The sequence below is a fragment of the Topomyia yanbarensis genome, chromosome 1 (assembly GCF_030247195.1).
Source record: "Topomyia yanbarensis strain Yona2022 chromosome 1, ASM3024719v1, whole genome shotgun sequence".
Taxonomy (NCBI): domain Eukaryota; kingdom Metazoa; phylum Arthropoda; class Insecta; order Diptera; family Culicidae; genus Topomyia; species Topomyia yanbarensis.
This window is the reverse complement of record NC_080670.1, coordinates 44826987-44854483: the sequence shown is the minus strand read 5'-3', so window position 1 is coordinate 44854483 and position 27497 is coordinate 44826987. Positions and strand designations below refer to the sequence as shown.

At 37.1% G+C, this 27497-nt stretch overlaps 1 protein-coding gene across 2 annotated transcripts in view; it reads left to right on the top strand.

Annotated features, from left to right (window-relative positions):
* LOC131677490 (fibroblast growth factor receptor homolog 1-like) overlaps positions 1–27497 on the top strand; it is a 124821-nt gene that overhangs the window by 29778 nt on the left and 67546 nt on the right. For both annotated transcript variants that reach the window (XM_058957328.1, XM_058957329.1), the window contains exon 2: positions 5569–5895. In XM_058957328.1, the coding sequence (XP_058813311.1) occupies positions 5778–5895 (118 nt within the window). In that variant the 5' untranslated portion in view covers positions 5569–5777. The remainder of the gene's footprint in view (positions 1–5568; positions 5896–27497) is intronic.

The window sequence follows — 27497 nt, the reverse complement described above, 5'->3', positions numbered from 1 at the left end:
CCTAATCCAAGAATTCTCATATCTAGCTCATTCATGCTTCTTTTAACAATACACGTGCATACCTATATCATCATTAATAACTTGTATTCAATTTGTATGACATGTTGAAGTGCATGAAAAGTACCCAGAATAAATCCAGCAGCACCATTATTTAACCTTTTTGTAAATATTGTAAACACTCTTGATTGCCAAAACTACCAACAAGGAGCTGGTTAAATATTGAGGTTAGGACTGCATCAAATTAGCTCGCGATTTTCTTCTTTTCGTTTAAGTTTTAGTCACATAGGGTAGCATATTTAACCCTAGAACGTTGCACTGGGGTAAAATTTACCCCACGCCTTCTTTGGAGCCGTGTGAAGACAAGAATTCGGCATTTATCGACCTGGGACCCTAACCATAATTCAATTTAGAGTTCCTAGCAAGAGTAGAAAAAGGTGGTATAGCCAGTTTGCTTATAGCCTTCGTGGAAGCAGGTATCAAAGTTGGCGTGGGGTATATTTGTACCCCAGTGTACGGTTACCGTTAGCGTTTCGTCAGGTTTTGTGGTGTCAGTGGAAATGTGACTTGTGACAATACCAGTTTAAATACTAGTTGTTTTACTACGATAGTAACAATTAGTACTATAAAATCGTTTTTAATCATTTTTTCAATTATTTAATTTAATTTTGAAGTAGTAAAAAAATCGTTCTGATTTTTTGCTGATTTTTAATGTTGTACTTTTTGTATTTTATAGTTTTTCAAAACTATAAAATACAAAGTAAAGCCTCGCAAGTGAAATTTGCGCACTGCAGCTGCTGTAACAGTAACGTTGCGTGTTACCAGTGTATTACTGGTCAGAAATACTTTTTTATTTCAATTTTCACCCCATTTCGTGGTATTTTCCAATCCCGATTTTTGAACTTTCACTCTTTTAAATAATTGCACTTTTTCAAAAATATCGAAATTCCGTTTTATATCGTTTCTAGACCATTCTTTCAACTTTTAGAAACATTTGATTTTTTTGAAATCGGTTGAAAATTCGCAAAGTTATAGTAATTTTTGTGAAAAAGTCAAAACCACGATTTTTTCACTCTTTTTTTTTTGTTCAAACCAATTTATGTATCATTGATTCAATAAATTCCGTACTTTCACTTACACAGCTGTTTTCGCAATTAAAAAACGAAGAAAATGACGTTTTACACATTTCTTTTGGCTGCATTTTTACTTGCGAAATAGCGATCAAAGCGTGGGGTACATTTATACCCCAGTGCAACGTTCTAGGGTGGAAAACGCAAGTGCAACGTCCTAGGGTTAACAGTTAAGCCAGCAAAAGCATAAAAGTCGAGGTGGTTATATAGAAGGTGTAGCTTTGTTGATTCAATTTTATAAAATAATTTTATTTTACGTATAAAGCTGATCGCACACGAGGCGACAGGACACACACCACAAAAGATATTTACTATGGATTTTATTCTGCCTATTCCAACGCTGTTGCTGTTGGCGCGTTGAAATAGTTAGAAATAAAATTCGTAGTGAATATTTTTCGTAGTGTGTATCTTAAATAAGTGGAAAATGAAGCTCCAATGCATATATTTAACATCAGTTGCATCTGAAAACACCTAATAACAGCAAAACAGAATATGGCTCAATGACCCAATTTGTTAGAGTTACTAAGATTTCCGAATGTGACGAACTTTGGGGGTTTCTAGACCTTTTCGTGGAGTGGTACCACAGGAGGTTGTATCACTCATTTTCCGGTTGATTTTTACTGGGTATGATCAATGCTGCATCGTAATCAAAACAAAAGATCTGTTTTCAGGTCATGGGCTACAAAATATAAAAAAAATGCGGCATAGACCGTTCTCTTATACTCAGACTCTAATTCGTTCGGACCACCAAAGGACTGGAAAGGATACGCCCCTAACGTGTGAAGACTCGAAGCGAAGGTTTTGGTTTAATTGTCTACACATCCCGTTTTGTTTAACGACAATTTCTAGACCATAAACAATATTACGAGAGCAAAGGGTAAAATTATCGCTTAAGCTAGCAGTGGAAAGGATAAATGGACGCGTTCATTAAAACATTCCCGCGTTACAGACTCGCAGCAAAAGTAGCCGCGGAACAGAAACATGTGTTCTCGTCGGCGGAGTCTATAAAACATGATACGGGGTAATTGGAGACTCCCGAGACCAGTTCAGCTTACTCCACGATACCGGCGGTTTAGCCGCTTTTCGGGATAAAATGTTTAACTTATCGATTCCCTGATTTGTTTGAATTATTGCGGGCTCGAGGAATTAAACATTATGAAATTTGAACGTCAACATAATTTTAAACCGATTTTTTTCTCAATCAATCGTTCTCTTTCGGTAGGGATCAACATGTGGGAAATTTAGGCATTCAAGAACTACGTTTTTTATGCTAATTTAAATTTAAAACAATTTCCAATTTATCTTCCATGTGTCCATGTCTCATCTCAGCGCCTACTTGCACTTCTGACCCATCTGCCTGACGTGGTTGGACCCGAAAATAATACAATTCTACCCTTGTTTTTCTTGGCTGGCTGTGCGGGGGAAGTTTAGCACCAGCAGCAGCAGCAGGCCGTGCAACAGTTTGCAGCCGTTAGTATTCATCTTCCTCGCACACACGTGATTTGTCGGTGCAATGTGAGAAGGACAGAGAGAGAGAGAGAGAGTCTTGAAACTTGAATTATATTTAAATGAATGAAAAATTATCCCGAAATGAATGGTGCACATGTGTAACAGTTTCTTCTTCTGGCCCTTCGGAGGAGGACATCCACATTCGGTATCTTTTGCAGACAGTAGACTTCCCTGGTGAAGCATTTCCATTACCCGAGAGTCGAGTACCGAGCGCGAGGGTCGCTTTTTAAATGGTCCCTGTTGTTCCCGATGGCTTCGTATTCGTTGGTTGGATAAATGTTTTTTCAGTGCACTTCGAAAATAAAACTCTCGAATTATAAAATGGGATTGTCCTGTCACTTGCGTTTTGTGCACTTTTGGTAAATGGAAAAAATGTCAACCATTGTATATTTGAGGGCAACGATCGTTGCATTGAAATCGCACATCATAAATTATCCTGTGGTCGTGTCGCGCTGCACTTTTGTGTATTCAAATATCCATCTCGCTGGAAGGGAGTACATAGTGGCTTTGCCGCTCCTTCATTACTAACCGCATTGATTAATAGAGGAAAAATTCCAACCGATCACCACGCGGGATTCAATCAAATACCGAAGCGAATCAACCTACTCGTACAAACGTTTTATTCCATCGATCGAGGAATGCTGGCGTGCACTAATCGCCGAGCATAAATCTCGCTACTGATGATGACTAACTTTACGATTCACAGTGGGACGAATATCAACGCATGCGTTAGTGAACAGTCAAACATAAACAATATTATAGCCAGTCTATACCCACAGTGCATCTACGTAGCGGGGCTGCGAAACATTCACAAAGTCCGACGCAGATGCAATCAAAGCAGCATTACATTGTGAACATTTCGTCACGTCCAGCACGCAGTGAACAATCGGTCAATTGTTTTGGGGCTCGATGCTCCCGTTCGTTTGTGACCACGCGGCAACTGTCAATAAATAAAGGCGCACGCGAGTGGGCCCCGCGGGGTACCATCTGTACTTACGTCTATATATGTGTACGCGGAAACTAATTAGAGTACGCGTGATCGCGACGAATGCCGTAACGATATCGTCTTTAACGCACTGAGAGAGATCCTCATGGAACGGGGATCTCGAAAAACCGGTGCAGCTTGAATTCCTTGAACTGGCGTCGTATTGGCAGTAATGGACGAAAAAATAGGACCGCTCAAAACAATTTTTTAAAATTTTTGTTCATCGAGTATTGTGTTCTTTATATGCTAATCAAATTAATTTTATTACTTTTCTGTAAATAAGACGAAAATAGATTAATTTTGGAGATACAACAAAATTATGTGCGAATTTAATGTAATCAAGTATATATCCTGTATTGACCTTCTTTAATCAGTATTTAATATAACTTCGTGTTATTTCTTGGATTCCTTTTCAATATTGACCGAAGCAAAGTGCGATTTGTACCATTCGGGATAGTATCAAAACATATTTTAGTAAGTTGGTTCAGGCATGTTTTGCAGCACTGTATAGTTCATTATGTCAGGTGTCAGATGTAAACAAACACAAAACTTTTTTTCACGTCTCAGAAAGTGTTAGTCTATTCAGTCAATCTCCGCAAAATAATGCAAGACTTAAACAATATTCTTCTAAATTTTCATTGCACAATCTTGATGAGTGACCAACGGAATCTTCAGGAAGTACCTCGAAAAATTGCAGCCTACACCATAACTCGAAATCTCCTGAACCAATCGTTCTGAATTTTCGCGCAATTCTTCATATTGTATCGCAGATAACTATAGGAACTTTTTACGAATTTTTGAGTATTATTATTTTTACAACAACATTTTAACAATTATTCTAGCGTTGAGCGGACCAACATTCCGTTTAGATAACATCACGTACTGCTGTCCAGTTTACTTTGAAGTGATTCGGCATGGGTTGAATACCGTATCTGTCGAGAAATCTTCATGTCATCGGCATAGGAAAGGAGGATCCTTGTAGTTTGATATTGACGTCATTAAAATAAAGGGTAAATATTATTGGGCCGCGGTGGCTTCCATGCGGGATACCGAAAGTAGCGAGGAATGGTGTAAATAGATAACCCTTAATGCTGATTAAGAGTTGTCATCTATCGAGAACGAATTTTTTAATTGAATACTTTGCGGTGACATAACAATTCTCGACAAACATGTGATTACGGCGTAAAAGCCAACTGTTACAATTCTCTTTGAAAGGAAATTCCGAACAAACCGTTACTGGCTGAATACAGTGCATAGTAGTTAACGATAAAGAAAACTTCTCTTAAATCTATTGCCAACATCTGTGATTTGCGAGTTACAGTTTGTCCGGAATTTCCATTCAAAGTGAATTTTGACAGTTGGCTTTTAAGCCGTAATCATATGTTTGTCGAGAAATGAACTCACAAAATTATTAGTGAACTGTCTATGTAAACAGTATTAGTGAACTGTCAAAAAAGTTAGGTTACCTGTGTCAGTAAAGATCCTAATTCTCAGTGGTTTGTTTACATGGGAGTTGCATGAGTTTGAATGCAACAGATGAATATCCGTTGCATTCGAACTGACGCAACTGACGAGGTAAACAAATCACCGAGAATTGTCAAATATGAACTCCATTCATCATGAGTTAATTCTTGTCGTCATCTTGTAGAACTCAATACTTCCATTATTTGTTGTTATACTGTTCTTAAATTGCTTTTTAATACTTTACGGTGACGTCACAAATGAAACCGAGTTATCATGTTTGACAGTTTGCTAGTACTATGTACATGGACATAGAACAAAAATCTTTGCAACTAGCTTAGAGCGAATCGAGTCGTCTACAAATGTTTTCTAAGTCCGTATAAACAGTACTAGTGAATTGCCGAAAAAGAGAGTTTAATTGTGTCGGTAAAGAACCTAATTAGCTAGCAACATAGAATTAAATTATATTTACTTCCCTCTTTTCAGATTCCAAATCAACAATGCTGCTACACTATCATCAAGCTGCACAACCGACCAACTCTAACGATGTGTTCAGTAAAAAATATATTTAGACCCATCCCAACCAACAGCTTAACTCACGTGTAATTGGAAAAGTGAAATTGTTCGAGTCGGATTTGTGTGATTGAAAGCTTAAGCACTTACGCGAGTGAGTTGTAACAGAAAGTGCAATAGAAATGGCGACGCAAGTGATAGCACTGGTGATATTGATGACGGTGTTCCTCGGTCTGATCGCTCGGAGCTCGACATACAAGATCTCAACGTACGATCCGGAAGTGATTCGGATAAATTTAGGTAGGTGTTCTTTTTTTTTCCTAAATCAGTTCGTTTGAAACGCCTCTTTCCGAATGATATTTCCTTTGACGCCCAACTCACAGTATAAGAACTAGTGGTTCACGATCCTAACGATCGTTCCACTGTTTAATTTCCTTTTCAGCTTTACAACCCATGTTTTCATGGGATTTGTCTCTTTCCCACCGAACGATGGAACGGTTTTTATTTCTATCTCATTAGTGATTTTTTTGCCTTAGCACAACAGAAATCACTTCCGAAACAGCATAAGATAATGACAACGTTTCGATCATACGTGCCACCATTTAAAGGAAGGTCCCGAGGGACGTTTCCGACACAAACAATAATCATCAATTAAATGCCTCTCTCATCCGAGTGTTGTTTTCGTAGTCAACCTTCAGGATGCAATTTGATAGTTGGACTTTTCAATGGTAAAAACGCAACCACAGAAGAAAAAGGCAATCATAATAGCTCCTATCCGAGTTAGAAACACCGAAAAATCCCTGAAATTGGATCTCTTTTGCACCGCCTTGGTCAGGGTAGGCGTGCTGATGCTACAAAAAAAACGAACGGTTGGCGATTCACGTCCACCGCAGCAGCATGACCATTAGTTGGACGAATTTTCCACTGCTCAAACGCGTTAAAATCAACCGCGCGAACTAGCACGTGTATTCTCCGAAAAGTGGATATATGTGAGCCAAAGTTTGAAATGGACGCAAAAACAAATCGTAAAGAATAATCGACGTCTGAGATCATAAAAAATATTATTATACTTTGGCTCACGGCTAGAGCTGGGCACTGGCCAAACGTCACGGTATACGTCCGAAAGCGTGCGTGTTTGTGTAACTATATTTGAAAATTGAAAAACGATGCTAGCTTTTTGCAGTTTTCCACCGAACGTTGAAAAGATTTCATGCGATAGGTTAGTGAATGGTATTACCATCAGCGAGGTAACCAAATTTTAGTGCCTACATTTCTAATTGTTCATATGATCGGAGCTTCTATTTTTTAATTTATTTTCGTGATGAAATATGTCGAAACGGGACAGATTGCACCTAGAAGTTGCCAGCAAAATGTAAATTTAGAATGTATTTTGCGTTGCGTGTAAGACATCAAAGCCCTGCAAGAAACTAGCTCTACATCCTAAAAAACATCGAACTGAGTGGATCAGCGTAAGGCGTTTGTTGAGCAGACTTCCCAAGTAACCATAACATAACTTATAACATTAACAATGCAATCAAGTTCTATATTAGCATCATAAATGCATACATTCACAGCCGAAATGTAGCATTATCGCTTGCTTTGTATACATATATAAAGCTGATATAAGGCGTATCTGGTTCAAGGATCTTTTTTGTCACTATATAGCAAATATAATGGCGATATAATGCTATTACAATGCTGTGGGTTTATTCGTTATGCAACTTCTCTTGAAGATTATATTCGGCATATTTTCATATCATTTCATTCGAACATACGCAATATAGCCTAGACAGCAAGGCGCACTTACCGTGAGAGATGAGGCAAGGTATCTCTGTTCGAGACGTACCAAAGTTAATTTTCATAAAACATTCATATCGTGCGAGAACGAAATTTACGATCCCAAAAAGTATTTTTGTATGTTTCCTCTTTGTACATCATACCGAAAAGGAAACATAAAAAAAATCGTTGCAAACCCACATTGTGGAAAATGATAGTCAAATCAGGCTTTCTAATAGCATGACATTTGTGCACGGGTGCTGTATAATAGCATTAGTACTACAAAAATGGACTGTCAATCTCTGCACAGTAATAGCACTATATTTCGCCTTCTCTGGCATATTATTAGCATTATACCAGAATATATGGCTTAGCGGCTCTTTAAGACTACCATATATGTAGATCTAAAGCAGATATTAGGCTACGTTATAATGCTTATAGGTTACTTCTGAAGTATCATTACACTTTCTTCAACAAAATTACTCCCCTCTATTCGGCTCAATTATAAGAAGTGTTTTCTATACTTTAAAATTTTCTAGATACACAGTTTTGAAGGAAAACTAATGAAAAACACCAAAAAATTTTGCTACGTTTTAATGGTTCCGCTGCTCTTATAATCCAAAAATTGTACAAACTAACTCACCAGACGTCTCCATTTGGATATACATAAAAAAAGAAATGATGGAACAAATCTAGGACAGCTCTGGAGCACTTCAACAGGAATGAATTTGAAATTTTACCCACAATTGGCCCAGTTTTCAATAAATCAAAATACGCAACCAGGTGGGAGCGTTTTAGAAAATTCACTCCGAAGAAGAAAGTAGTCCTAATACCTTTCATTTAAGAAGTGGGCCCGATTATTTTTGAACATGTTTTGATTTTGGGACACCCTAACGTATATAAAGTTTCACTCTTCGTGTGCAAACCTAACTACATGTAGTTCTTTTTATTTCCATCTCAATACTCTCCACGCACTTCTTCCTAAATCCGCCATATTGGTTTCATTGTTTATTTGAAACCGTTGTTTTGGGTTCAATTGGATCTTTTGGCTTCAGTCTTCGCGCATCTCTATATGAGCATCATCTCTGGTTTAGTGATGGGCATTTTGAAAAATAAAATTTTGCTACATCTTTTTATTAAAAAAAAAATCAATATTGTCAAACATCGGACCGGGAAAGATCGGATGAAAAAATCGATTTTTCGACGTAAAAAGATCGATTGTGAAAAAAATTGCGTCGTTTCAATGGAAACTTCGAAAAAAAAAAATCGATCTCGCCAAATCGATTTTATTGATTCAATAAAATCGATGTTATCAAACATCGGACCGAAAAGATCAGACGCAGAGGCGTCTTTCCAGTTTTTTTTTAACTTGCGCTTTGCGGCCACTTGAAAATAAAGTATCGTTTTTTCGCATGATTTTTACACTTTGGCCGGTTGTAAAAAATCGTTAATGATCAAAATTTAGGCGCATAGAACTCTATACAAGTGTAAACTAGGCTTACCACCCACCGCTCCCGTATGGCAGATGCAGCTATTCAAACAGGGTTGCTATTATTAATAATAAAATCCACTTGTTTTGAAGTCATGCTATTGCTTTAGTTAATAACTTTTCTCGGCGAATTTTCACAAACTTACAATGTTCCACAAATGTGTTCAGTAGAAAAATACCTTTAGAAATGTATAGTGTTCTCATGAATTGGTTGATGAGGTGACTTTTTAAAAAATTATTTTCGATTTTAACCGATTCTCCATACAAATTTCCATATAAACTTTGAAATTTGTGGAGGGTCTGTAGACACAACCGATCGGTATCAAAACTTGCACAATTACTAAGAGCCATAAGAGGAATCAGTAGAGCATGGTGGAGCTAAAAGTCAAAAATTGAACCAGTCTAATATACACATTGTACATATAGGTCACTTAAACGGCAAATAAATCAATACGAATGTAAACATACAAAGCTTGAATCAAAAATTTGATTGAAAATTAAGTTGAATTCGATGCACTCAATGAGAGCATCAGAAAGCATATGATATTACACTTCCGTTCGTGTAATATTACATGTCAAGTATTTTACAGCAATATGGGATTAAAAATACATTCAAGAGCATTGGTTTTCCGTTTAATGAAACTGTAATTTTCAATCAACGTGTAAAATTACAATAAATATCGCTGAAAAAAGCACGACAAGTTGTATGTATTTGTGCTGGAACTTAATTTTACATTTATTTTCATACTCCAAATATGTGCATGAAATTAAATTTAAAATCACAAAATATTTTTTTCTGTGCTATTCTGCTTTCACTAAATCACTAAATTTGTTGGTTAGGCCATGCCGGAAACTTGTAAATACACCAATAAATACTACTGCCACCTATAGAATTAATGTGGACTACCAGAGTTACCTTCGGTCGGTATAGTAACTTGTTTTAGAGTGCCCGTAAACGCTCAGGACAAAAATTTTAAAAGAGAAGAGCCTTGTAGAATACATTTCTCCAGATACTTTATCTTATACAGCTTTGAGTCTATTTTTTTTTAGGATGGAAAGCTTCGTTTTGAGTCTGCAGTGGTAAATCCCTTGCTAGATCATCAGTTTCTGGGCAAATTTATCGGCAAAAACAGGCGTGATTTTTCTGGAGACCTCGTGCTGTAGCCAGATAACACTCTCGTCTGGGAGTCTGCAGTAATGTGTTTTCGACGTAGGTGTGTGGAGGATCAATTTTCTGTTCCCGTCTTTCATCTAGCACAACTTTTTACTGATCGTATCAAGACGAAACGTTCACCACTAAAACACGTGTATTTTCCTAACAAATTGCCGTCAGAATATTCCAAACCCGACCATTAGAGGTGCTGCTACAGAATTAATAAATGGTCCGGAGTTTAATTGCAACAGGTTTTAACATTTTGTTAAATAGCTTAACACGAGATTCGATCACTGTGGGATGTCTTCATTCGGCATTGATACTACTTCATTCCAATCGATATTCAATGTGTCCCAAGACCTGTCTTTAATTTCCTCTCAACCAATTTGGTAATCCCATTAAGGAGTAAAGAAACATACTCTTGTTTACTTTGGTTTGCTACCAGAAGAAAAAAGAGATGAAACGAATACAAAAACGACTTTTTTGCTCAGCAGCACTTTCAGCTACTCCGGGTACTGGAACAAACCTAGTTTATACTAGCAAAAACTCAGATAAAAAACTATTCTAAGAACTATATCTCAACGATCAGTACAGCCCGGCTCAGCAACACTGCGAACATTCTCCAGTGAATATCCCAGTCATTTGCGATTCCGCATGACTAGTTCCAGACAACTATCAAACAAGAACAAGACAGCACCGCATTAAATCCTCGTGTTACACGAAGATGAACCGATTGCGATGGAATATTGCACCGTCCATTGTAATCTGGTGCTTGTGTGTTCCGTCTGCCAAGCCACTGCAACACTTCAATGCGCATATAGACAGTCAATAAAATGGAAAGAAAAATATCTCACAGATCGGGATCTAGTACCTCGTGCAGAATTTTCACAGACTCCGTCATCGGGAAACGAGGCCAGTGACCGCCTGGGTGGTCCGAAACAAGAAAAGCAAACTAGCTGTCTATATTAGCCAGCGAGTGCATCAGTTACAACGTTTAGGATTCTTGCCAGTGTTGCCAAATCTTGCTAGTTGGCGGTGCCGCGCGCCTATCAGCGGAGACTGTTTCCAGCTGTCAAAAAAAACAAAAGATACGTGAATCACCGGTGCACAATGGAGCAATGCTATATGCGTTGCTCGGCGGCCGTCTGTCACGGCATGGGGACCGGCAGTGAAGGATTTTTTTTATTAATAGACGTCTTTATTAGAGGCGAGAGATCGTAAAAATCTGTCAGGAGTACGCCGTCGCTAGACGTGAAGCAGCCATAATTTATAGCCTCAATTATGCGAGGATGTCTGCCGCGTTCTGGTTCAGACGAAAAAAGTGTTTGTTTTTTTGCCCTCGACATATTTCTTCGTGAAACATAATCAGCCGGAGTGTTTCCGAGGAAAAGCCAGCGACCAGTGAAAAAAATGAAGATCAATATGGGTGCGCATTTTGCGAACATGAATACTGTGACAAAATATCATTTTTCAGTTTTTAAACGCCCAATTTGGGCTTCATAGTAAGTGTATTGTTTTTTTTTGGGAATCGCGACGAGTGTCTGCAGTTGTCATGTGTTCTGGCGACGATGGAATTCACCGTGATGATTTATTAACAGTAGTATCAAAGTCTTACCCGACGCAATACTTTAGGCTGTTACTTGTTAGGCATCCTTTTAGATTTATATTTGTGAATAATTATATTTCAAATTTGTTTTCTGGTAATTCAAATTTAGAGTATCACTGTGTAAAAATAGGTTTCGAGAAAAGTAATTGAATTACTCAATTTATGCTCCATGCGAATATATTTTTACTGATTACTGATTAGATAAGGTTTGGTCTAGATAAGTAGAACAAGGCAGTTAACAAAAGAGAAAGCTTTTTTCTTTTGTTTACTACTAACGGCGGTTAATATCCACCTTCCATTTATTCATCTTGACCCCTGTTCTTTTGCTGGGTTAACTGTCAATGATGCCATCCCATGTGGCAAAACGATTGTCAAGAAAGACCGGGCCATTACATTTTCGTGCAAAATAAATTAAAAATCGTTTTTTGATATATTGTCACATTTAGATAGTTGAATTTATGTAACAAAAGACGAGTTTGATTCATTATTTAATTCGGTCTAGTTTCATCAGACATCGACGTCTTGTTTACATTTATTTACATTTCCCGTTACATTAAATATACGCGCATATTGATCTCCAAGTTCTTTGACCCCACCTCCCAAAACAATCTAGCCAATATGATTCATAGTCCGACTGAATGGGGGGCACCAAACCAATTTGAAAGTCCCACCGGAATTGAGCGATGGGTAAACTTGTTCGCCGGAATATGGCAGTTGTTGACACTTGTTGCGGGTCGCAGGGAGTGATGCAGAGATCACCCCGGGGCGAGAGAACACATAAAAGAAAACCTCTGTTTTGTGTAAAAACAGTCGCGATCTGCTGTTTGTGTGTGCTTTGGAATTAGCACAGCTTAGAGGCACGCAAGTTTGGCATATTTTCGTATGGATTGGATCTGTTTTCGACGGTTATTTGTTGTGAATCAAAGTTTGTTTGCGTCAATTTCCTCTCAAGCGCCGGTCGTCACGGGTTCTGTTAGAGGTTATGGGGCATTTGTGATTTATTTAATTTTACGGTCTGTTTAAACTGAAGGGATTACCCTGCTCTGCCAATTTGGTTTTAATTCCGAACAATTCTAGGAACGAGGGATTTGCACCGAAATGTTTTGGCTGGATTTAATAATATGTGTTGATTATGAGACTAGTTCGTATGCAATCTGGTTTCCAGATTTGGTCATATTTTGACGTGACTATGTATACTAGGGTGGGGCATTGTTATATTGAAAAACGTAATCATAGCCACATCAACCGAGCACAGCACTTTTTGGTACCTTTTGGGGTCCCAAACAACTGTGCAAAATTTGGGGTCGATTGGTGTTGACCCGGCGTGGCGCATTGCGTTTGAAATTTGTATGGAGATTAGTATGGGAAAACCTACATTTTTGCATTTTTAATTCTACAGACTACAATTCTTCTTGTAGTATGTCAACAAATAGATAGAAGTATAGAACAGGATATACTGAACAACTTTGCCGAAGGATGTATGGTGTTAGAATGTCTCTAAGCCAGGTTATAGCTGTTCAAAGTTCGATACATCGAATTAAATGCCAAAAATCATTTTTATTGCCAACACTGCGGGTGTACCAATGGTATTTCATATAGCATTCCAAAATAACATTTTACATTTTAGATTTACCACATTGCACAGTGGTCCCCCCATAGGCCAATAATGCAAAAAAAATATTTCGGCGAAGGCGTGTTTTTATCTTGCGATTACATCGTTCTGTATGTATATTTTATAGTTTCATAATTAATTTTGTTAATACTGAACTGGTTTTCTTAGTATATAGAAGAATGCATAGGGTCGCTCGTTATTTACCGATAATGTAAATAATATCGATAATCGATTGCTCGCCAGAAAAATGTTTTTGTCGATCTGTAATTTTTAATATTCAATTTTTTTTCAGATAACACTACTATTAGCTTTGTATTAAATGATAATTTTCAGGTTTTGGAGTGTAAGGAGAGCAGAAATATGGGTTTATTTGTATAAGTAATAGAAAAAATTAACCTAAAAATTTTCAATATCACTTTAACTAACTTTGTCCCTCGATATCCTTCCCGAACTTCTTTTCAAAATGGTCGTATGACGTTCCACTTCCACTTAAACTAGGCTTCAGCTGCGCATCTCTGCGCCCAGAATGCCTAGAAAATCTAAGATGTTGTACATGTTTAACGGGATAATGCAAGACGAAAAACTTTATATCAGACTGTCAAATTATATTACGATAATAATTACTACTGATCTCGAAACTATATAGCTTCTTTGTTATTTTCCCAAATTTTCTTATCGATCGAATCATTAGAACTTGAGTTATATCGATTTATTTGACGCTTCTCTTTGAAACACATGTCACTACGGAATCTTCGATGTACGAGGCAAATGTCTCACTCCACTTCGTATTACAACTACGTTCTCAAGTACAAGTAGTATTTCTCCATTTTAAAATAGCTGGTACTCGGAGTTTTTTTTTATTATGGGATAATTTTTATTGTAGGAAAACACATTGTTTGTTCACGAAAACCACCATTTTAAAGGAAAAAATACACGATTTATTTAAAATTCGAGATATTATGCTCACCGAAGACGCTATCATAATATTTGCGTTCAGGTGCAGAAGCTACAATTTAGAGAACTTTCAATGAATAACTATTTATTTTTTTACCAGCGCAGCACAACTTGTACTATTCGATACTAAAAAAAAATTCTGGAACAAAAAAAAGTAAATGTGAATGTAATAAGAAAAGCCGTATTACACTGTTAGGTGGATATAACCGATTTTTTATTGCGAAATTTGAATTCTGCGACCCAAATTTACTATAGAAAGGCAGTTTTGTATCAAAATTTGCATTAAATATATTTATGACCGCCTCTCTTAAGGAATGGAACCACTGTGCATTGGTATGTTTGGATGAATTATTCAAAAGCCTTAGCTCAATTTCATGAGCGTAGGTAGTTGAGCAATAGGGCGTAGTGAGGGGTGATGGGGGGGGGGATTTGAATATGTAAAAATTCGAACTGAAATGTTGTCGAGTTGGAATGTTCAGACGAATTATTTCAAAACATTTACACAATATCCTACGCATAATAGTAACGTTGAAATAAAACATACTGTATCCTTTTGCCTTGACTTTTATCAATAGAAGTTACGTTACAGACTGAATCAATTGATGTCGAGTTGATATGTCAGAGGATTGCATTGATTATATTTCAGTTTAATACGCACTATGATTTGATGGGATGCTCATTTCGATGCTGCTCGATCACCTGAAGCAAAAATTGATGTAGGGATCTGGTAGATTTCATGTTGAAATCCCGAAATTAGCTTCACGCCTCGTGATCGAACAGCATAGAAATGAGCATGCAATCAAATCATGCGTATTATACCGAAATATAATCCTCTGACATATCAACTCGACATCATTTGATTCAGTCTGTAACATAACTTCTATTGATAAAAGTCAAGGCAAATGGATACAATATGTTTTATTTCATCGTTTCTATTATGCGTAGGACAATGTGTAAATGTTTTGAAATAATTCATCTGAACATTCCAACTCGACAACACTTCAGTTCTCATTTCTACATATTAAAGCCCCTCCCCCCCCCATCACCCCTCATTACGCCCTATTGCTCAACTAGCTCATGAAATTGAGCTAAGGCTTTTGAATAATTCATCCAAACATACCAATGTGGTAAATCTAAAATAAATAATGTTATTTTGGAATTCTATATGAAATTCCATTGGTACACCCGCAGTGTTGGCAAAATAAATGATTTTTGGCATTTAATTCGATGTATTGAACTTTGAACAGCTATAACTTGGCTTAGAGACATTCTAACACCATACATCCTTCGGCAAAGTTGTTCAGCATATCCTGGACTACACTTCTATCTATTTTTTGGCATACTACAGGAAGAATTGTAGTCTGTAGAATTAAAAATGCAAAAATGTAAATTTTCCCATACTAATCTCCATACAAATTTCAAACGCAATGCGCTACGCCGGGTCAACACCAATCGACCCCAAATTTTGCACAGTTGTTTGGGACCCCAAAAGGAACCAAAAAAGTGCTGTGCTGAAAAAACGATCATTTTGCCCCACCCTAATGTATACCCGTTCACCCGTTGGGGCTACGTTCCAATATTTCGGAAGCAAGGTAGCGTGGAACGTTAATGATTCCCATTGTACTAAACGGAATGATTTAATATTTGCACGTTTCGCCACACCGGAATGACCGGGTACCCATAAAAGGTAGACAGCTTTTGAAATGCAAAGTTCTTCGATTTGAGATCGACACGACTAATTTCGATCTCAAATCTGCCGAACTAAGTGCGTTTAGAGCAGCCTGACTGTTAAAGTAAAAATAGATTCTTTTACCGCAGATTCCCTGTTGAAGTGCCGATTGTATGACACACGCGAAGATTTCTTTGATTTCTGAGCTGCCTCAAGTTATGTGGTGGGTATTTGCATCACTTCCGATTAGGGGAAACCCATTTCTGCCACAGTATGATACAACCCTTTTGAAATCATCAGAAGGTAATGGTTCAATATTTCTGGTTTATATTATCAACAGTCATATTGACCGTGGCAGCACAAATATCGCGAGTGGTGAGGTCGGATATAAGAGTTGCGTCAAGAGCACTATTCACAACTATACGAGGCATTTAACATAGATTTGTCATACCATTTTTGTTGAAAGCTACGAAGACAGGGTTAAGCTTTCCAACATAGAAGTTTTTTTTTATACTTCGCCTATTGTGAGCCCCGAAATGGGTATTAGATACATAACCATCATTTGAATCCCACGATTTACGAAGAAACAAACGCCCACTGTGTCAGAGATTCGCGCAACACAGCAAGAGTAAGATCCACGACACTCCATGCGCGATTGGCAAATTTTAGTCCTGCCAGCCAATCAGTCCTCGGCACGGAGAAACACCTTGACTTGAGGACCCCTGGTTTCAGTTGCCTCTTGCGACATGGGAGCAGGGACCCAGTAGAAGGGTTACCATATTCACAAATTTTTCTGTAATGTTACAGATATTTTTTTTACAATTTTTGATCACAGATACTTTTTCACAGATGACAGATTTTGGTCATTTTGATGAAAAATTTTCAGATTTTTGGAAATATTGTGATTTTTTGGACATTTATCAGATATTTACAGATTTTTTTCCTGTTTTATTCATCATGGACGGTAAAAAGATTTTTTGACCGAAATACAGATTTCATTGTGGCATCCCTGCCCAGTGGATCAATTCTTGGTTGAGATTCCTAAATCCGCCGGATACCACACCACAGTGGTCGGAAACACCAAAAACGTGAACTTAATTCACTGGAGGCCAAACCATCGAAACCATAGTCACAGGGTGTCTTTGGAGGAATTATTCGTATAATATTCCCCACAATCGCATAAAAATTAAAATTAGGCATGGCTTACTATGATCTAACTTAAAAATTAACTTTTCATACTGAAGAGGTTGAAAGTTAGTGTCTTCGAAAAAGTTTTAGAGAAGCTCGTAATGAATAATTTTGTAGAAGAATTTGATTTTGTAGGACTAAAGGTTATCGATTTTTAATGCGTTTTCTATGGCAACCCCCTTAAACATTCTTTTTTTAATATGACTTTCCATTATGACTTTTCGTGCAAACAATGTTCCTAACAAATGTGGCGGTATTAAAACCACATAATAAGCGTCCTGATAATGTATCCTAGAGGGTCAGTGTCTTCAGCAAAGTATTTCGGATGAAACTTCAGTATGTTTAATTGGTTTTCTATGATAATATAAACACGTCCTCGTTTGGCACTATCGGTCTTCCATGACAGTTAATTTAAGCGCTAAATTCAAATGACCAAAAAGTAAGTTACCTTTGGATTTTTGTGATCCAATAAAACAAATAGAAGAAAACAGTTTTAGGATTCAAAAAGCTTATATTTTCGTCTTCATTTACAATTTTTTTTCAAGGCCAAAAACAAAATGGCGCCCATAGTGGCGTTCTGGCTAAGGTTAGGTGCGTGTGGAATTCCAAAACCTGCATACAGCCTGCTGCTTCAGGATCGATCTGAAACACAAAACTAATAATTATGCTCTAAAGTAAACTTAAAGTAAATTTATTATTGGAGGAATGACCTAAGAACAGGTAAAAACTTCAAATTTCACATAATGGTGCGATCTCATACCTTGAGATCCCTTTTTCCACTTGACTTAACTAAAATTAGTAAATACAAAGAATTTGTAGATTTTATTGATCATTCCACCGATGAAAAAGTTTTTTTGGAGAGAGCAAAAGATGAAGTCTTCAAATTGAACCGTTTCAAATTGAACGCAGTTTTGAAAACTCATGTTTTAAGATAACTAAACGCATTTGAGAACACTTTCGATGAAATATTCGTGGTATAACGTCAATATTTTGTAACAATTACATGGAATGTGGGTTTGGGATATCGCTAATTACTAATCTAAAGTCCGTTTTTTCATAATTCAAAATAGCCGATCCAATATGGTGGACCACCACGAAAAATAAGTGGTATTTCAGCCAAAATCTAGAAAAAAGGTTTTGTGATTTATTATCACGAATTAGAGTTAATATATATCAAAAATAAAAATAAAAATGGCGATTCCGATATGGCGCACTAAAATGTGACTAACTATTTTGACAATATGCTGCATCGAAAAAAGACAAAAGCATCTTATGGGTTAATGACCCAATTGAGTAATACTGGATCATCATGAAGCAGGCACTCCAGGAGCATCCTGAGGAAGTAGAATCCAAAGTAAATATTAGGATGAAAAGGATTCCCACACAAAAACTTGAAATTGATTAAAATCAGCATGAGAAAAGTATCATAATATGTTTCATGTTACTCCCTGAAAGTTTGAAAACGATCGATTGAATGAGTGAATTTTGAAGAACATTTTCTTGTGAACCGTATGCGTGCATTGTTGTTTAAATCGAATTTAAACCCTTCTCGGGCCTTTACTATTATTATATCGAGTCTTATATCTCCTCTAGTTACTTTTAAAGTAGTAAAACCTGATAATTAATATCATCTACAGGCACTGTAAAATCAAAGTCTGTGTTCATAGCGTATAGTTCCAGCACGTTTATCTCACCACGATATTGGACCATACATCTTTCCGCTGAATTAACAGGTTTAGTATGGTGGTGACGTTGTGCGACATTCTTTTTGAATGGTGTATACATCTTCCGCTATTATTTTCATTTCGTTTTGCTTGTTTCAATAAATAGGATAGCCAAGAACAAATGGAACCACTCAACTATCTACTTGCTTCAACGGCTGACTGACCTCTGCCCACGGTGTATGTACTATGAAAGGTGTCCGCATTTATCTATGTGTGAGTTCGGTTGTCCATTTTTTTTTCGAACGAACAGTTTAGAAGAAAACAAAAACTGATGGTTTCACATTTTGTTCGACTTGGTTGGAGATGCAAATAATTACATTTTGCAGGTTAAGTCGTTAGTCAAATTTTCCCCATCTTCGTTTCGATTGGTTGTCTATTTTATGCTTCGATCCGCGGACCCGTTCACCATAACTGATTTTGCAAGCCTTTCTACTTCTACATCTTGACTGTCGTTGTTGACGTCGTCGCCGTTGTCACCATGCTCGTGTCCACGTCGTCGATTAGGTACGATGTGCGAAATGCGGGGGTGGAAAGTTGCCAAAATGATAAATACATGTTGACGAACACCACTCACCGGCAGCACGACCGACGCCAGAAACGATTTTGCGGTGTTCAGATAATAAGTTCTCGGTTGATTAGAGGGATAAAATGATGACGCTGAGTGATGTACGGCGAAAGCGGACAAGCTACAGGTTTTTATGTGAATAAATTTTATTTATGTTGAATAATAGACTAATGTTTTTTGGTTGAGATCCTAACACATGAGGTTAGTTTTTTCTAAATACATCTTTTTAGTCAGGGTGGCGGTTTAGCTAAATGATGGCATTTAAACAAATGGTTGGACAGCAAAGTTATGTTCGGAATGGACTTACAAACACAAGCAGAATGTCCTAACATAACTCGGCACCGAGCTTGTATCACAATCAGAAAAATGACATTTGCTCAATTCTGTCATTTGCGTATGGGATGCTGTGGATTTTGCGATGTTCTTAGTGTTCAGACTGATGCAACGATTCCAATGATCACTAAGAGTCCTTCCCTCCGATTTGCGGGCTTTTTACTGGTGAAGAGTCAAGCGATTCTTTGTGTCATACTCATCTAAATTGGCTAATGCGTTATTCTGAATCACCTTTTCTTTTCAAAAACTAATCAAAGGATTGCATTCAAGTCAGAGTTGTGGAAAGCATATTAAATGTTTATTTTCAATAGTCAAGTCACTTAATTTCAACACTTTGATTCAGTGGATTTTGACAAGCAACACACCCTGCATCGGTCACCTTTCAACAAGGAAGCTATTCCTGGCATCATATTTTAATGAAACTATGTACAAAAATTCGAGACTTGAAAAGTTAATAAGTCAATATAAGGTAATAAATAAAAAGACCGAGGTATTATTTCCACATAACCTTTTCAGTTTAATGGTTTAGCTTGTTTTCAGCATTTTTCGTTGCAAATGTAATCAAGAGAAGACACGTAAGCAACTCTAGATCAGTTATATGCAAAGAAATGTTGCCCAGTTTGTCCGATGTCTTCACCTCGAACGATTTCACGAGTCACCGCAATGCTGCGCCGCTGCTGATCGAGAGTGCCTGTAGCTGATGTTCACCGTATCTGTCAGTGTTTCACGTTCACCTTTTTGTACCTATCCACGTGGTTATGTCACGTAATCTTCCGTCATTACGGACACGACACAAACCTCCCCACCATGACAGGTCGTGATTAAATGTCCAAGCCCAAACACGGCCCAGAGTAGATCTTTCGAAAGCTAATTATCGCGGATCATCTCTCCGCAGTATGTTGGTATGTATGTTCCGAGAAGATGCGGACAAGGCTACGGCGAGCGACGGTTTGTCGCGTCATCTTCGGCGATAATAAAACCACAAAACAACGATGCAGTGTTGCACTAATTTCGGACAGGAAGAATGCGCGAAAAACAGGCCCCGGGATGTCAACGGCTTGTTGCGTGCGGATGCCGGCGTGGTGTGATGACATATGTTTAGAAATCTGGTCGCATTGTCGAAAAAAGAAAAAACTGTCGCGAGATGCCTGTTTTTTCCTGCGAGGTATGGCGACGAAGGAATTCGTAATTTGAGTGAATGTTATATTTGGTTTGTGCCTTACACGGCAGATCCGAATTTTTTAAAACCTCCTAAGCATATCAAGGTTACATATTTTTTTGACAAGCTAAAGATTTCGAATAGCACTGTGCAGTGTTTTATTCGCGTGACTTGAAATATGCATTCATTTGTCACGTGAAGAATTCGTGGTAATCAATTGCTTGATGTTGTCAACATATTTGTTTTGTATTGTGTTTTAAATCTCAAGATAATCTGGCTACTACTGGATTTACTACTCCATAAGAACCATTTTGTAAGAAACAAAAATTGACGTAAACAAGTTTGATTATCTCACGTTGATAAAACTCCATCGAGCTCGCATCCTGATGGCGTATAGCTGAAATATCGATATGTGAATTTTACAAAAGATTCCCAGTACGGTTTATATTAATTAACCGCATTTGTTTTTACACGAAATAAAAGTAGGATTGTTCTGTACTAGGGATGAGATTCACTGTCTAACATGTCATATTCTTTAGAGCGAGAATCAAAAAATTCTTCCTTTAACGGGCAGTGAGGATCGATCCTCTGAAAATAACTGAAAGCAACTGACGTCCCGACATATGTCTTCCATCTGGGCCGGGTGTCTAGTGATGTACAGTAACTCCTACCGAAGTGGTACTGATCGTTAGGATGTCGAAGACAAAAGTAACTGATAGGGTGTTGTGACCATTTTGAACATTTTCTTTTTGTCACTCCACCATTTAGAACCTGTTGGTTAGAGTAGCATCTGCTAGCTTTGCTCAACGCATTAGCTCACATGGTATTTCACAATTATCTCGCTATTTTTGCTACTGTATTGAAAATAGGCACCTCACCCTACCATAAAAAAGTTCACCAGACAGTAAAATATAACAAAGAAGAGTGGGCGAATTTAAAAAGTCGAACAAATGTATCGACTTTGGCTTACTCTTATACCTTCCTGCTTACGCATCGGATGAGGTCGTTCTTCTAATAGGAAATTGTTTACATTGTCACAGAAATATTTCACCGTTGGAAAAAAAAATCCCACATTCGCACTGTTTCAGATGCAAAGTCTGTTCCATTTAGAACTTACTCGCTTGTTTTCATTTATTGTGGTTCAGTTTTCAATTATTGTGGTTCAAATTCCATCAGAATTTAATGATACGTCATCAAAGTTGGAACACGTGAGATGTGACAAAATACGGCTGACTTACGTTCATATAACTTAACGTGATCAGAAGAAATAATCACAAAGGTTATTAAATGTCTAATATAAAATATTTTCTTATTTTATGCTTTTCAATTAAAAAAAACAAACGGGATGTACTTCTGGAAAAATCGGTGGCTCGTTTTTTCAATAAAATCAACATTATAGTGTGAGGAGTTTATTTTCTTGTTTCTAGTATCACTCTTCTCATTTGAAGCCATTGGTTGAAGCCGCGTCTGCTTTTTTGTTCAACGCATTGCACAGAGGAGTAACTAGAACAAATTTCTGGCCAACAACCAAAATATTTTTTTTCGATTTTCTCCTTCGTTATATTTTTTTATATACTTGAAAACCTGCTGAGTAACGTGGCAAAATTAGGAGTATGTCAAAAATTGTTAAAGATTTTTTTCATGGATGAAAATTGGTGATATTTTAAGGGGTTTTTTAATCATTTTTATTATATATCCAGCAATATCACTTTCTAGTGATGATGACTGTATTAAGTAAGACAATATTATTACAAATGTAGTTGAACACAGCCATTTGTATAACTTTAGGCTAAAACCGACTGAAAATAGTAGTGTTACTGTGCATTGCACCAACTTTAAAATATACGTTTTTTAAACATTTAACTCCAAACTTGAATGATAAAAAAGTTACATTATACGGCGAGATCCGGCAAAGTTGCTGAAGCAGTATTACAAAACCAGATTCCAGCTATCCGAAAAACATTCGAACTCCGATCTTGTTCGATCTACTAATTCCAAGCGATTTGAAAATATTGAAATTTTTAGTAATTTGAGGTACACCGAAATGCTGCAGGGTCAAATACTATGATTTTTAAAATGAATATGAAAATATGCGCAGGCGTCCATTTTCTCCCCCCTTTTCTACTGATCAACTGTTTTTGCAACTGTAAAAATAAATGTATTCGCAAAGATTACGTCGAAATTACTAGTATTCGAAAGGATATAGAAAATTGACCTTGCACTGGTAAGTGGGTAGATGCCAAATTGTTCCAAAAACTAGTTATTGTCTATTTTTTGTTCTTATTAAGGCATAATAAAAGCAATAGCAGCAACAAATAATTTCGGCCAGGATTTGACCCCAGTTACTCCTCTGTGCATTGGTTCAAATGCCAGGGCGATAATTGGGGCAACCGATTCGGGTATTCATTGCGTTGAAACATGAATATTTCACAATTTTTAGGTTATTTTTGTGAATATATTGAATTGCGCGGCACTCTCCCTGATAAGACCAGTTATTTCATTCTATCACATCCTTGCTGTTATGGCAGCCAGCAAATCATTGCATTGAATGAATGGTAAGTTCATATTATATGGGAACACTTGTCCATGTGAAGTTGTCCATTCATAGGAGCTCTAGTGATAAAAACCTCCGTTTTCCACCCGCAACTGCAAATACCTTGCCAAATAAATAAATCGCGATCGAATTTTTCTACCCATCAATATACATACAGTGAACTCCAAAATTTAGTTTGTATCCCCAATACTTTACATTCTTCTATTCTAAAAAAAACAGAAAAAAATAATCTAAAAAAGGACTCATTCTGGTTAGACTTGAAAACCGCTTTGTGCTGTCATGAAGATACAACTCTTGAGTACATATGTAATTTTTTCATTAATGAAAAAAATCAGGGAAAAAGTTATTAGCAAACAAATGCGGAAAGAAAAATCAGCCAATCAACCCCATGGCTGGGGTAGGTTGGCCGAATTTGGTAAAATAAGTTAAACACGTCAAATGTATCAGTGGAAATCTTTTATTTAGAAAAAAAACATCGTTTTTTCGTATATAGGTAAGGAAAATAAAATCCACTCTTCACTTTTTAGTGTTTTTAACCTTTTTGGACTTAATTTTGGCAGCTTTAGTGAACTTTTTACCAGCTCTCGCCAGTGTACGGTTACTTTGATTTCATGTTTTTGCTCCTCTAATAGAGCTTTTATTGGGGAATCGGTCAAAATTTAAGTCGATCGGCGTTTACGACCTTGCACACTTCGTCGAATCAGATCGTGCACTCACCTCGGGAAGAGGTATGACTTCTTCAGAGAGGCTTACATCTGCAGCATATTCTATGCTAATGCTTTGTTCGGGGTTGGGTCGATCTATGACAAATCCTGCCAGAAACTCCTCAGGAGGAAAAATTCAGGATTAAAGGGGTCCACGCCAAAGACTCTGAAACCAACTTGGCATTTAATTCATAAAATATCGGAATCAACTTTTTTATAAACAACTTCCGATTTTTAATGTTTCTAATCTCTTATTTCTATTTCGTAATAATTTTAAATTATTTTTATTACTTATTTCTTTTGTATATTTTTCCTTATAATCATCAATATTAGCATAATATCAAATTTTGCTTTGAAAAAGGTTGGCATTTCGCAAATATCAAAGTGCACATTACTCTAATCTAAATTTACAACTCGGCCAACCAGCCCCGCACAGAATTCGGCCAACCTACCCCAATGTATATTTTCGAGAACAATCACGATTTACACAAACAAATATAAGGTTACACTGGTAACCGTTATACCATTTTGTTGGGTTTTGAAGACTCTTTCCAGCAGTACCAAGTTATTTGAAACCGGATGTAAATTGATTCGCGTTACACATATTATTTTTCAGAAACGGAAATTTACTCACCAGTGCCGAAAAAAGAATAAACGTACTCCTGTACAAACGACACCACCAAAACACCTGAAATTACGCCGGTATATTGGTGACCTAATACCTCACCAAAATCACTATAGATGTCACTACTGCGCATAATAGCCTTTTTATAAAAGGCACTCGGCCAACCTGCTCCTTCGGCCAACCAGCCTCGGTCACCCCTACATAATTTTTTTAAATAAACAATCATAGCATCCGTAAGGTTACCTTGTATTGCACAGTTTCTACCAAATCGTTAGTTAAATCGAACTGCACAGTATGAAAGTGTGATGAATCAAAAGTGTGATTAAAAGTGCAACTCCTTCGACCTGACAAATTATTGACATAGAAAAGTGTCAAAAACAAACTTCTTCTTACTTTTAGTAGCTGGAAGGTTAGCATGGCTGCCAGTATCCCGGTTTTTACAATAAATTTGATGGAAAAAGTTAATTTTTTGTCGATTGCATATCATTTCATTTGGCAACCGTGAAAAAAGTGTGATAGCGAAGTGCTTCAAAAATCCAACTTTCAAAGCAATAAGCAATACTTTTTTCTACATGAATAGTGGTCGTTTCTTGACTGGGAACCAGCCAATTTTCCACCAGAAATGACGCCGTATTTTTTCACTTTTCAGTATGGTACACAATTATAACAACCCCGCAAAGGTAATCGACGGCCCGATATGCTTGGAAAAGGTTTTTTTGCTTGTCACGAGCTGGCTGGATATCTCTTTTCATTCACCCGCGTCGGTATCTTTTTCGTTTTAGGCTGTGAACCATTTGGCGAAATTTTTAAATGTTGGTTAAAATCTGACACTTCGAAAGCTATTTGCAAAACAACCCTGCTCTGGAGCATGGTTAAAATTGACCGAGCGATAGTTCTTATTCGACAGCTCTGTAGTTATAAAGTGGTAGTGCAGAATAAAAAGGTGGAAACATTTTCTATACCTAAATGAGGTTGTCAATATTTTTCAAAACAAAATGAAGGGATAAAGATGGTATCGATAATGTGTTGCGTCAAGATTTGTTTGGATTATTTCATGATGTGGATGTTTACGTTTCGAGGCTATGATTGCCATACTTAATGTAATAAGAAAAATTCTAGTTTTAAAATATCGACAAATGTTCTCACCTCAATCAACTTATGGTTATGACAACTGTCAATTCTTCATAACCATCTAAATGTCAACTTTTGGAATGGTTCGCTCTCTCCGTTAAATTTTACCATTCGAGAGAAAAGAATTTTCGAACTGTAAAATTTTAACTAAAAGATGAAAAAAATCGCCAAATGGTTCACATCCTTAGAAAACAAGTATGCAACTTTCTAATGCTTTCTCATTTTGAAGCTAGCTGAGCAACAAAACAAATCTAAACTACGCGGGGAATCTAATCTTCTTCAATATGCCTGAAAATTTCCGCACTGGATTGTTTTCGCTCTAACCTGTCAGGCGTCCGGAATCCCATCCCGTCCAGGGCAGAAAGAGCTTTTTAGCTTGTAGCTGCAATTACCATGTCGGGTGAAACGATATCGGTTTCCTGGTCAGAGGCGGTACAAGGAGCAATACCGAAAGCGAAAGGATTGTCAAGCAATTCACAAGCTGTTGCAGTGGATGGCGCTGCCTTTTCATCGAGGTTGGAGGGAACGCTGGTATTTTTCCTTTTACAAGTTACAAAGTTCCAAAATTCTTTGGGGTTACTTCGTAAGCCTACTTAAACTAGTTGTACATATGACCTATACAGGATAGCGCTGAGATTCCGGTATGTTTCACGGGCACCGTGAAAGCGATCGTTTGCGGAGAAGTTTGCGTTGGCATGCATTTCGGTTTTCGGTGAAGGGCTCGCAGCGTTGATATACTCTATACTGGGAAACCAGACTGTCGTTTTACTGGAAGATTATTTTGTAACCAGTCTGCGGAAGTTTACAGTCATTGCATCTGCATCGGTATTTCCTAGGTGTGTAAATAGCCACACAGCTCTGCCATAATTCAGTTGGCACAGGGTTTGCTGGGACAGCTACCGACATTACCGGTCATCTAGGCAATTGCATTGGGCAGAAGAGAGGACGCTGACTTCTCGACCGAAATTTTGTGCTCCATCGAGCAGAAAACCGGTTTAAGTTATATTAAACTGGTTAAGACTATAAAAATCCATTCCCTCTATCAGGGTGGAAGTGGCCGGCGATAACTGGGCAACAAGTTCAACTTGAATGACCTTGGCATGCGATAACCAACACAAGCGTGATTGATTGTAATCTCAATTAATCCCTTGTCACAAAGCTCACGCACTGATGCAATATGTGATTCAATTACGCAATATATATATATATATATATATATATATATATATATATATATATATATATATATATATATATATATATATATATATATATATATATATATATATATATATATATATATATATATATATATATATATATATATATATATATATATATATATATATATATATATATATATATATATATATATAGTACACAACGAAACAGCTCACGTCCATTGATGGATGCTAAGACGCAAACTTGTTTCAGGTGGATTTGCACTATTGTTTTTATTCTTATCGCAACGAAATACATTATGGGGAACTACCGAAAAGTTGAATAGACTCGATCCGATCATCTAGACCAATTTCTGTTATAATAATGACATCGAAGTTATAATCTCGTACTGTAAGACTAAGAAAAGTAGCATCAATTTTTTTCGCAAACTGCGTACGTTCTGGTAATAAAGCCAGATACCGTCGAGGTGGTCATGCGA